Source organism: Vanellus vanellus (assembly GCF_965231255.1).
Source record: "Vanellus vanellus genome assembly, contig: HAP1_SCAFFOLD_707, whole genome shotgun sequence".
NCBI lineage: Eukaryota > Metazoa > Chordata > Aves > Charadriiformes > Charadriidae > Vanellus > Vanellus vanellus.
Genome location: NW_028126742.1, coordinates 6,694 through 18,633, shown reverse-complemented (window position 1 = coordinate 18,633; position 11,940 = coordinate 6,694). Strand labels below are relative to the sequence as shown.

Here is an 11,940-nt window from a genome sequence, read left to right as displayed (position 1 = left end):
GTACATTGAAAGACAGGTTTCAGACCAAGTACCTGCTATTTCCACTGCTGCCAGCAGTCCCTTCGGACATGGGCAGTGAACTTCTCTGCTCCACTTCTCTTAGTGTGCAACAGGGATGTCGTTATCTTCTAAAACTTGAGACGCTTTGTGTTACAAAGCTCTTACACAATTAGGAAATGTTTAAGACTACATTCCCGAAAATAAGTTACATTAAATGGCACTCGAGTCCTTCAGAAAATGCGTAGCAGGGCTGTTGGGTAAGGCTCAGCAGTACTAACTGCTGCTCTCTCTCCTCACCCCATGCCTGGTTTACAGTTCAATAATGAGTCCCTGTACCAGTTGCCTCAAATGATTCTGAAATTACAGCTTCTCAAAAATGGGATGATTGCAGCTCTTGGCAGGTTTTCTCCTGTGAGTTATACTTTTATTCCATGTTTTCACAGACTTTTCCGTATCACTACTGATAGAAAGCCACCAAAAGCTTTACAGTTGCAGGAGGTAACATCTTCACAAAGAAAATGTATTGTTTGCATTTCTTAACCTACCGTACAAAACACGGTGTTTAAAAGCTCCGCAGTGCCTCCCTTCCTATCGTTCCTCTGGAATTTGGAGGAGGCAGCAGAGCTCACATGCAGTCAACAACATTGCTGGATCCTTGGCCCACGTCCCGGATCTGGCTGCTGAGACAAGAGCACACAGCCACGCCTGCCCCTGCCCTGCAGTGTGACACAGGACCGACGAGTTCCCACCTAAAGCAGATGGCAGAGGAAAAAAAAAAGAAAAATAAGTTCCTGTTCTTTCTGAGCAAGCGGAAAGTATTTCTTTTCTGTGTCTGAAATTCTATTATACAGCCTAGTTATATAGTCTGTGCAAAATATACCTTGCTAGTTTATGCTCATTATTTGTCTGGTAAATTTAGTGCAAAATCGGGTTGAAACAACCAGAAGAATGTAGATTCTTATTGAGCGAAGGGAAGAGAACAAAGGACGGAAAGAAGGAGGAGGAGGTAGTGCTCTAATATTTACAAGAAGAACCTAATGGCATAAGCAGCACTCCTGCATCGCTAGTCATGGATATTACTCAATTATTACCAGGAGACAATAGATAGACTCCTGCTGCGCACTACTTCTATTATGTTGCGTTTTCATATAGGCAGTTCAGTTTGATCTGAGTATTATCCTAAATATCCTCATCTTTTGCACAGCTCAGTAGGATTTTGATGACCAGAGGTGCTAAGACCTACCAGCTGCATTTTGTTCAAAATCCTGTGTTCTGCCTTGTAAAAGCAGATGGGAAAAGCAGTTCAGTTCCTCAGATGGCCTCAACTTGGGAGGAAACAGTCACTTACCACAAGGGCTACGGAGCCAACTCCTCCCCTGGGAGCGTTCATTGGGGCGACTGCACTCCATCGATCAGAATCAATGTCATATCTTTCCACATCGCTGAAGCAAGTGTTGTCATCTAAACCTCCTATTGCGTAAATGGGGCCACCAAGGGAGGCAAGAGCAATTCCTCTCCTAAGAAAACCACAGGATCAACACCTCAGTGCAAGTCCTTAAGGAAAAGGAATGGGAAAGACACATCAAGTGCAATGTTACCTGACTGGTACCTGTTTCAAACTATGGGGGAAAAAGTAATGAAAATGTTGAAAGTGAAGTTTATAATAAATAATGACCAGTAACTGTGGCTGGCCCTCTGTACACCTGCATCAGTCTTGCAGCTTTATCCTGAAAGTCTTTCGTATGTTTGCATCCTCCCGTGAGAGGGGCTCTAGAGTTTTATCTTGACTTCACCTCAGCTTTACCAGGCACCTCTACGTTATTGTGTGATCCATGAACAGGACTGTTGCAGCTAGAATATTTCTAGACTGCAAAAAGACAAAGCTCCTGTTTAAAGAATAAAGGCAGGGGGACGCGGAATACTGTTTTGACTGAATGTCACCCAAGACCCAAGTCTTCTAATTACACGCTTAGATATATGAGGTTAGCTTAGCTATGTGATTTCTTGGTACTGAATTTTACGCCTCCTATTTTGTTTTATTGAAGAACCACATTTTGTTTTATGGAGAACCAAAACCTGCTGGTTTTAACTTTGCTGGTATAGCTGCTGCTACAATCTGGGAATGATTTTTTTGGGGGGTGATATTAATACATATTAAAAGCAAGCCTGCGCTGGATATTAGATGAGTGAACTCTAGAAAGATTTAGTTACAATTCCTTCCATTCTCTTCTTTTTTATTAAGTCTGTGTTAAAATAGTTGTCAGATTTTTTTCTACTGAATCTACAATTATGAGAATACAATCAGTATTACAAAATGCAAAGTATGGTCTAGACTCATTAGAAGCATTAAGTTTCTGCTTTAAGTACCAAGACAGGTGATTCACCATTTCACTGAGAACATTCTTGCCTCATTACACAGAGGGCAGGTGCGAAGATACCAAGGCAGGAAGGAGCAAGGGATGCACAGTCTTTCTACAGAACACACACTGGGGAGATACCCTGACCTTATCTTGCATTGCCTCACCAGATAACATAGATGGCATCAATGGTGGCAGTTTTTTCTCAACTAAGTATTCGGACACCATGTCCATGAATGGGAGGAATGGAGCATAGCCAAGGCACAGCAGCCCTTCCATTTACCAAGGTACTGAGTAAGAAATGTCACAGAAATCTAGGGCTGATGTTTGCAGAGAATATGCCCTGTGGTGGTGGCAGTAGGGAGGAGTAAGAAGCTCCTTCTGGGAGTCTGGGTCTTTTACTTTGATTATGTCACAGCTACAAATAGCTTGAGGACTTAGCCGTGTTCAGTAGTTCACTCCTGCTTGTACATGATGCTTTTAGAAACAACAAATAACAAAACAGAATGTAGAATTCAAGAGGTTGATTTAAATGACAGCGGAAACAAAAAATTACCCATCTGTGACTCCTTAAAAGAATCCTAAATGTCAAAAGGCAAGAAAAAGCCTCAATCTGACTTTAAGTGTTTTAGTGCGTCTGGCCTTTTGTGGCAAAAACATAGGCAGCATGAAGGTTTCCTGGGCATGAAGAATTTCACTGTGCGTGTTCACTGGCAGTTATCTTGCTCATTCTTAAAAAGCGCAAAAAACCCACAGAAGTCTATCAGTTTCAAGTTCTTTATCGGGCATAGCAGAAATGCCCTAGATACGGGAATGTAAGCACAGCTGGAGTAGAAGAGCTCTCTGCTCCAGAAGCCAGGCCCCCAAGAAAGAAAAGAATAGTGACAAAAGAAAGCCAAAGTGTAAACGTAACCAATGTTACCAGCCAGGGCCTCTCCCTAGAGAGAGAGAGATATTATGCAGTTTTGCACTGAAATAGTATGTTACACACAACGTTGTGTTTCTGAAAATATGTGATGTATGCAAGTATGTGATGCAAATTTGTATTTGCTTTACAGCTAGTAAATAAAGGTGTTTGATAGCATAAAGCCCCAAAATAGGAAAAAAAAAAAAAAACAACAAAACTAAAAATAGCACAGTTTGGAAACCCAAATAAAGACAGGACAGACATGGTGTTTTTCAGCGTCAGCAAGAAATTATTTATCGCAGACTAGGACTTAAAATTTGGATCACGTACCTCTTTGTGTTCATTGATGCCTTCATCATCCACTTGTTTGTGAGAGGATCAAATACTTCCATGCTTCCTAAGTGTTCGTTTCCATCATGTCCACCTACTGCGTAGACTTTACCCGAAACACATATGCATCTTTTGATACAGAGATTGCTTGGCAACATTTCAGTTTTCATTTATGCAATATCCCTGCCTATGTGGAGACAACAAGCTCAAATAAAGGTTAAAGTCTTCAAATGTTTTCAATATCAAGATTTTAGTAAGTACAGACTTTATATTTTTATATGCTGTACTCAACCAGAGATCTGTTTCTAACTTGGACTTTTATACAAAGCTTGAGATATGTAGACAAAAAAATCTTCCCATCACTTGAGTACTGCAGGTCAGATCAGTTTTGGACATTTATATCAGTCTCTCCAGATTTTCGGGGGGGGGGGGGGGGAAATCTCTGTTCTGCTGCAGCAACACAGGAGCTACCGTTTACAAGGAGAAGTTGCATCATGGGTGCTAAGCTGCTCTGGACTGCACGGACCTGGTTTCAGAAGATGGAGACCCAAAAATAAAGGTAGGTCTGTTCTTGGAAGATTTATGGTCTTAGTGACTTGCCTGTATGGAGTTAAGTGTGAAGGGAGCTAGTATGAGTACTAGCAAATTCTGGGTGACTCTGCTGTGTAAGGCTATTTTTTTGTAAATGGGTTAAAAAAAAATTAAATCGCCTGTTAAGAGAAGAGGCTATGTACCGTTCATAGAATCATAGAATAGTTGGGGTTGGAAGGGACCTTTAAAAGGTCATCTAGTCCACCCCCCCTGCAATGAGCAGGGACATCTTCAACTAGACCAGGTTGCTCAGAGCCCTGTCCAACCTGACCCTGAGCGTTTCCAGGGATGGGGCATCTACAACCTCTCTGGGCAACCTGTTCCACCACCCTCATTGTAAAAAATGTCTCCTTATATCTGGTCTAAATCTTCCCTCTTTTAGTTTAAAACCATTACCCCTTGGCCTATTGCAACAGCCCCTATTAAAAAGTCTGTCCCTATCTTTCTTACAAGCTCCCTTTAAGTATTAAAAAGCTACAGTAAGGTCTCCCCAGAGCCTCTTGCAGGCTGAACCACCCCAACTCCCAGTTCACAGTAATATCTTTTCAGTAAGCATGCTCTCAGATTGTTTCAGAATCACAAACCCCTTCGTGGGGAAGAAGCCTTACTAAATTGAAGAATATCCAACAGGTAAGCCATTGGAAGACAGATTTATTTATTAAAAGTACCGATTCCACCAAAAGGAGCAAACAAGTGCCTTTAGAATAGCATTACTGACCTCCCACAGAGATCACACCCACGTGCCTTCTCCTGCTGTTCATTTCAGGGCCGAAGAACCAGTTGTTCTTACTGATAGAGTAACATTCAATGCTGCGAAATGGGTCACCAGATCCACCTCTACCACCGACACAAAACAACACACCTGAAGAAGACAAAACAGGTTTCCAGAAAAATAGCAGGAAGATGGGGGATAAAGTTGTACAGCAGAGTGAACTGAAACTTATGTAGTTCGGGAGAAGTCATATTTCACTTCAGGGGGCACAGTCATTGCCCTGCGTAACTGGGTGCTGGATTTTGCCTTTGCTTGGCATGCTGTTATGGCAATTAACTATCTATGCTGATGCAAAACCAATGCATATTTTAAATATGCTTTTTGTGATTTTTTGCTCAGGGAGATCAACATTGTTAAATATAAAAATGTAAAAATTCGGATTTGCAGTCTAATATTCATCACTCACTTTTGGTGTAGGTTAGCCAAAGAGTTTAAAAGTTAGCTCAACCTTCTCGTGCCAAAAGATAAGTGTCCACTGTTGTCGGTATAGCTGTGAGCATGCTGCCTGGTCACAAGATACTTAACAGTTCTAGCTTTAATACAGATAGAGCCAATCAGGATAAATAAATAATGCTTTAAAGAAAGCAAATGACAGCTAAAGTTCTGCTAGGACAATGCAGCACACTAGCTAATTACCAGAGAGGTACACAACGGCTTTCCCAGTTTTGCATTAAGTCATTAACAACCATTTCTACCAAGCTACCTAACCCTGCACAGACGCACCGCCTTTTCTCCACACCACTCCCTATGGGATAATCAGACACACATTTAATTACCAGCAGTCTGCTTCCTTGGTGTTGTGCGAATGGAGTACTCAAAGTCTGGCACTGCCCTGCTGCTCAGGTGAAGGTGGTAGTTTCTTGCTTCATCCAGCAAATCCCTACATTTTAGATTCTGCTTGACAATCTCTTCCTTTGCCACAACACCCATAAGGAAACAAATGGGCAAGAGAGGCAGCCGTACCTGACAGAAATGAACACAGTTGGAGTAACTGGCTGAACTGACTGAGTCTCACCATTTACAGTGACGCAAGCATAACAGATGGCAGCTTCTGAGCCAGCTGCCAGCCCCACGCTCTTCACTAAAAAGGGAGGCGTTCATACTTTTTTTCCAGAATAACAGCGATACGAACAGTTCTTTTTAGTGACAAACGTTTGCTACAACCCTTTGCATTTAAGCAGCGGTGGAGAACTGCCCCTTGGCCCAGGCTGAGCGGAGGAAGAAGTGCCGCTGCCTGTACTGCAACTGCACCTGCCTGATGTGATGCAGGCAGCATCCGTGACTGTACCAGGATAGCCCGTGTCAGGTTAGTCTGCTGAGGGGGTGAATTTTCAGCTCATTGCTATGCCAGTATAAGAGGGCTTTTGCTAGAATGGCTGATTTTCTTTGGGTGGCAAGTCAAAGAGGAAACACTATCAGCATGAACTAAGTGTCTGTCTATTAAGGAGGTATTGATAGTGCAGTAACACCTTTCTCTAGTGTGGACTTGACAGACTACAGGATTAAAAAAACCCCAACGTTGAGAGCTAATTGTTTCCTTCCCCAAATCCTTCCTGTGGTTCCCTAGCAGAGAGCTGGTGAGCAGGCTGAGGAAAGAAAGGCTCCTTCTGGGTAAGGCTATAGGTGGTCACTGCCCAGAGCAATCCCCAGCGACAGGGCACATCTGAAATAAGGTCAGCCTCTCCAAGGCTGCCTTGAAATGTCTTCCTCCCCACAGTCACTTATTTCAGCAAACCGTTCATTTGTCCTTTTGAGAGAAACAGTGAGGAATATGAAGTACAATCGGGTGCAAAGGTGGGACAGGTGTTAGCAGGGGGGACTGAAGCAAACCAGCATCTGACTTCCTAAGGTTTGGAATCGATGCTGTCAGGCGCCTCCCAGTTAGCTCAGCAGCAATTGTGAAGTCCAGTATCTCCAGTGCTTCTCAGAGCAGCAAAAGGGTGCTGTTACATGGCTGACAAATGTCCCTGCCTTGAAGTAAGCAAGTGTTTCTACCAGTTCTTCCTTACCCGCTTGCTTTCAGTCCCACTTCTTCCTTTACTTTGGCCTGTCTTGGTTTTGGCCGATTAAAAGCACAGCCATAGCCCTGCTCATAGACTCATGAGGCAAGTGATGCGGTAAGAGCACAAGGCTGACAAATTCAGAACCTCATGATGACAGCGCAACCCCTAAGGCTGATTATGATGTGGATAATAACTATCGCGAAGCCCAGGCATGTTTTCTGCTAGCAATAATGTCCAAATCACCTGATGGCTCCGTATACTCTGGCAAATAACCCATATTTACAGGAAGGGGTTTACTTTTTCATTGTTTCATTCTAGACTGGTTACCATGAATAAAACAAAGATGTTAATCTCATCTACTTGTACACCTGGGTAATAATGAAGGTTTTTTTAAATCTCAAATTATATTGCCTATAAATTTAATTATAGTGTACTAAAGAAGGAATTTTTCTACCAAAACCATCATGCTAGTCTAGATGAAACTGAAAGTTTTGGGAAGACAGTTAATAAACAGTTGTGATCTTTTACCAGGAAAGGTGAAAAATGATGCATGAAGACAATGACAGCAGTATTCTAGTGGACCTCTCTTTACTCACATGATGCCAATATTAGCACTTCTGCTGAATGCAAAACATTCAAGCTGGAGTTCAGTGACAACTGAAATGGCACAGTTGATCCTACCTGCTAAGATTCACAGGGCATTTTGCAGTGCACAGCATGTACCACCCTCCTCCCCAGCACAGGTTCTCTATACCTGTCTCAAATACTGTATTTTAAATTCCCATAATCAACGCATACGGAGCTTGAATAACTGACGTACCTAACGCTTTGACAGGAGGAGGTCCGATGGGTGTTTAAATAAGTTCAGCTAAGTGACCTTTTGATACCCGTATGTGTTTCTTTCAGAAGCAGTGGACTCTCATCAAGTCTAGATCATTAAACTGCTAACTCCTACAGGTAACCAGCAGTGCTAGCCTAGTGAGCATTAAATGGTCTAGCATATGTTTCCTAGCCTGCTTATAGGGCTAACATGTCTTGGTCTTTTGTTAATTAAATATAGGAACATTCTAGAAGTAGCACAACTTGATATGACACATCTCCGTTACAGTTTTACTCTCCTAGACACGTAAAAAGCTCCTCAACAGCTTTGCTCTCTTTTCTTAAGTACAAACACTTACCAGCAAGGGAAGTGAGTGTTTCAGGCTGTAGTAGTATCAAACCAAGTGAAGTGATGGCTTTATGTACTCTACTATGTGTAAATCTAAGAATTTTCTGCTCTAACACAGATGCAGCTTTTTGTTGGCTCCCCACTCCCCAGCCACGAGCATGTAGTGAGTACTCATCTCACAAGAGAAACTGAAGAATATGACTTCTTCCTGATATTCTACTGTTAACTCACAACTGCGAATACCAGAGGAGGTGCCAACTGCCGAGAACAATTTTCATCATGAGATCTACCCAAGGACAAACAGTTGATTAGACAACAAAACCAGTGACAAGACAGGCACACGGCGCCTCAGCCTGCCCTACCTGTGCAAGTATTTCATCCAGCCACGTCGCATGATGCTGTGGATTGGCTAGCAGCCACTTGATAGCAGCGTTGTAAACTTGCTTTTCGTTTTCAATATTCAGGTCACTGGAGGACAGGAGTTTATGGAGGTGCTGTGGTGACACACTCACAAAGTCTTCGCACTCCACCACTTCTGTAAAGTGTTCGCAAGCATACTGATCAGCCATGTCCATCAAGTCAATGCGGTTGTGACTCTCCGCAAATGCCCTGACTGCCAGGCAGTTGGAGGGATGGAAGTGCAGCTTCATGTATTCACAGCACGCCTTTGCTACCAGTTCCACCTGAAGAATGCAAGCAGCGTACAAGAGAGGCTGGACGTTATCCACTGTCAGAGTAATCCGGGAGGAGTACACAAACTTCACCAGGTCTTCTATTGCATCACCATCAAAGTCCCTGATCTCAATCAATGTCTGCTTGGCTTCAGCCATTTCCGAAAGAAACATGGCTCTAAAGTAAGGTATAACACAAGCTAGCACCAGTTTGTGGCAGGAGATAAGCTTTGGACCAACCTGAAAAAAAAGAAGAAAATAACCCTCAGTCTTTCACTGGAATGTCAGTTTTGGCTACGATAGGACGGACAGTTAAGCCGAAATAAGAATCCTGAACTCAATATGCATTGAGCTACTGTATTTTGTTCAAGCAAAATAACTCCATCTGCCCTGTACTTCTGACATCAGATCAATGTATCCCAAGCAGGTCTGAGTTGGAACTTGGTCACCAGAGTAGGGCAAGGCCGTAACACAAAGAAGCAATAGCACTGATGCACTGAACTTGCTTTTCTTTAAGAGGCGTGTCCTATTTCTTAAATGAAACATCCTTAGGAACCTTCTAGATGCATCTTGGAACAGGAGGAGACTGCCAGGCACTTGTTTCTTTTATGTGTATTTCAGAGACTTTGCAGGGCGGGGAGGGTGTAAATTGTAAAGCGACATTTTTAGACAACCTAATTTAAACCTCTGGACTTTTACTAATGTTGAGGAATTTATAATTCTCTATATTAGCAGCAAATTCATGTAAAACGGCAGTAATAACAGGTATTACAGGGATTATTAAAAGTTACCAATCACTTCAAGATTTTTAGCAGTTGTTCAGCCACAAAAGATAGAGTATTCCCCATAAAGAGGAGGTATTTTTCATAATTCTGATCAGAAAGCACAAAACAAGCTTTTCACTTATAAAATTCTAGAATTCAACTATGTTAAGAGAATGTAGGTAGTGAAGGTAAAGGAACAATCCACTACTTATTTGCGTTACAGGAGTGCTTTCTTACAGCCTTTGTCATTCATCAGTCTGCGCTAACAAAGGGATGGCTGAGTTAAGCAACCGGTACTCCTGGCAGACTCAAATTACATGTTCATTTTCAGATGAAGGCGTTAAAGTGAGCGGTCTTGCAATGTAAAAATAAAAAAAGGGTGGGATATTAAATTATAAAGGATAATTTGGAGTTTTTTCTATCTCTGATTCAACACACAATTTCTCTACCCTTTTTAAAAGTGTGTGTTATCAACACAAGTGTAACCTGCCTGGTGAGCAGTAAGTCGAGGCTACAAGGAGCTGAAATTGCACAGTTACATACTGATCAACTGTGGGAACCTGCTTAGAAGGCAATTTGGGTGAGGTCGAAGTCATGCACGTCCTCTCTTGGACTGTTAGCATCTTAAATGTTTACATTTCTGTTGTAAACTTCCTAAATAAAAAAAAAAATACAAACACCTAGATAGAGATGCCTCAGATCCAACAGGTATTCTATGCTTTCCATACCCCTGCCCAAATTCACAGCCACCTCCAGCATACGTATTCATAGCTTAATCTTCAGGCTGTTAAATGCAATGGATGTGTGACAATATCTCCTTTAGTGTAACATCGCAGAGCTCTCCAGCTTCAAAGAACTGAAGGAGAGAGCTGTGAAAATCCTTCCAAGCCTCATTTGCTTCAAATACAAAGATGTCATCTTCACCGTCACTGTTGGAAGACCTAGGCTGCTGCTGCTGTTGCTGTTGCTGCCGCCTTTTTCCCTTTATCAGATGTTGTTTTGCCTGCTCTGGAACCATGGATTCTGAAGCCATTGGCTGTTTCTTCTTGCACTGTGTCCATCTTCAAAAATTCATGCCAAGACAAAATCCAGCCCATCAGGAGTCAAATCCTAAAATGCAGTTAAATTCTGTTCATGTTCCTGTTCGGAAAAAAAAAAAAAAACCCAACACAAAAAATGATGAGACATTAGGTACTGGTAGTACCTAACAATTTGATTACATGTTATAAATACTACCTATAACCTTACTTGGGGAAGGTGGGAGGAGAAAGCAGGGAAAAAAGACCCACAGTCAAGAACCCTACGCAGGTACCTTTAGGAAAAGCCATTGTTTGTGAACTTGTTGCCCACGCTTCTTGAAAAAAAGACAAGAAAAAGAAAAGGCAAGGATGTATCCTCCAACATTCCTGATCTCACTGCTGTGGATGGCAGAGGAACAAAAGCGACACGGCCCACACACAACCGTGTTTCTTTGGTCCTTAAATAGCATCTCTCATCACTGCTGCCATAGACAAACTATTGATCTCACCCCGATGGGTATTTTGTACATACTTATTACTCAGCTTTCCTCGGTCTCTTAAAAAGCTAAAGCAATCCTTAAGTGTTTTATGCATTTATGCAAATGTAAGCAAAATATAAAAAGCTTCTACACAATTAGAGAACAAGAATTTACACTTACAGAAAAATCTTGGAATGAAAATGATTTCCTTTTATCTAGCAACCTTATTAATCCAACAGATTGATAATTAAAGCATGACAATGAGGAGCAAGTTTGCTCCTGCTTGCTAGCTTTTATTTTATACTGTTTACCCAGCTTAGCTGAAGATATTTAAGGTGTCTAAGTTTTATACAGCTCGGACTAAAGGAGTTGTAGCCATACTAACATCATAGCTTTCCCAGGGCTGAAAGACAAATCAGGGATACCACAGACAATGGGGAGAAGGTTTTTTTCTGCTTCTGTCACTCGAGTATTTCACTCTTCCTGCTACTGTGAGCTTCAGTTAGGTTAAGTCCAGCTTTTTATTTGGAAAACAAAAAACAAACTTAAGCATTAGGGGAAGAGCAAATTTTTTTCCAGTTCAGTAGCATATTTTAAGTTTCAGCTCTGTGTGCCTAGAACTCATGAAAGCCACCTCAGTGAGATTTAGGCCATGCATCCACACGTTTTGTGGAAGATTATGAAGTCCACAAGAAAAAATGAAATACTGTTTGAAAGCATGGAGTTACTGGTCTAGCTTACAAGCAGGAGTTCTGTTAGATTTTGGCAAGGAAAGCAAATGGATTTGTAAGGTTTTAAGACAAAGTCTCTGGAGACGGTATTTAGTAGCGTGTTCCTCTCTTACGCTGGCTACGAAACTTTGGTTTTCATGTTTTCTGG

The 11,940-nt window shown here is 41.9% G+C and overlaps 1 protein-coding gene across 1 annotated transcript; it reads right to left on the bottom strand.

Annotated features, from left to right (window-relative positions):
- Window positions 1-1,105: 1,105 nt before the first annotated feature.
- Window positions 1,106-10,596, bottom strand: LOC309685797 (kelch-like protein 8; the record flags this gene model as incomplete). Its single annotated transcript, XM_082501511.1, is given in 7 exon segments — window positions 1,106-1,519; window positions 1,521-1,554; window positions 3,595-3,723; window positions 4,900-5,047; window positions 5,734-5,920; window positions 8,491-9,039; window positions 10,381-10,596. Coding segments are annotated over 7 exon segments (1,461 nt in total). The 3' UTR covers window positions 1,106-1,321.
- Between the last annotated feature and the right edge of the window lie 1,344 nt (window positions 10,597-11,940).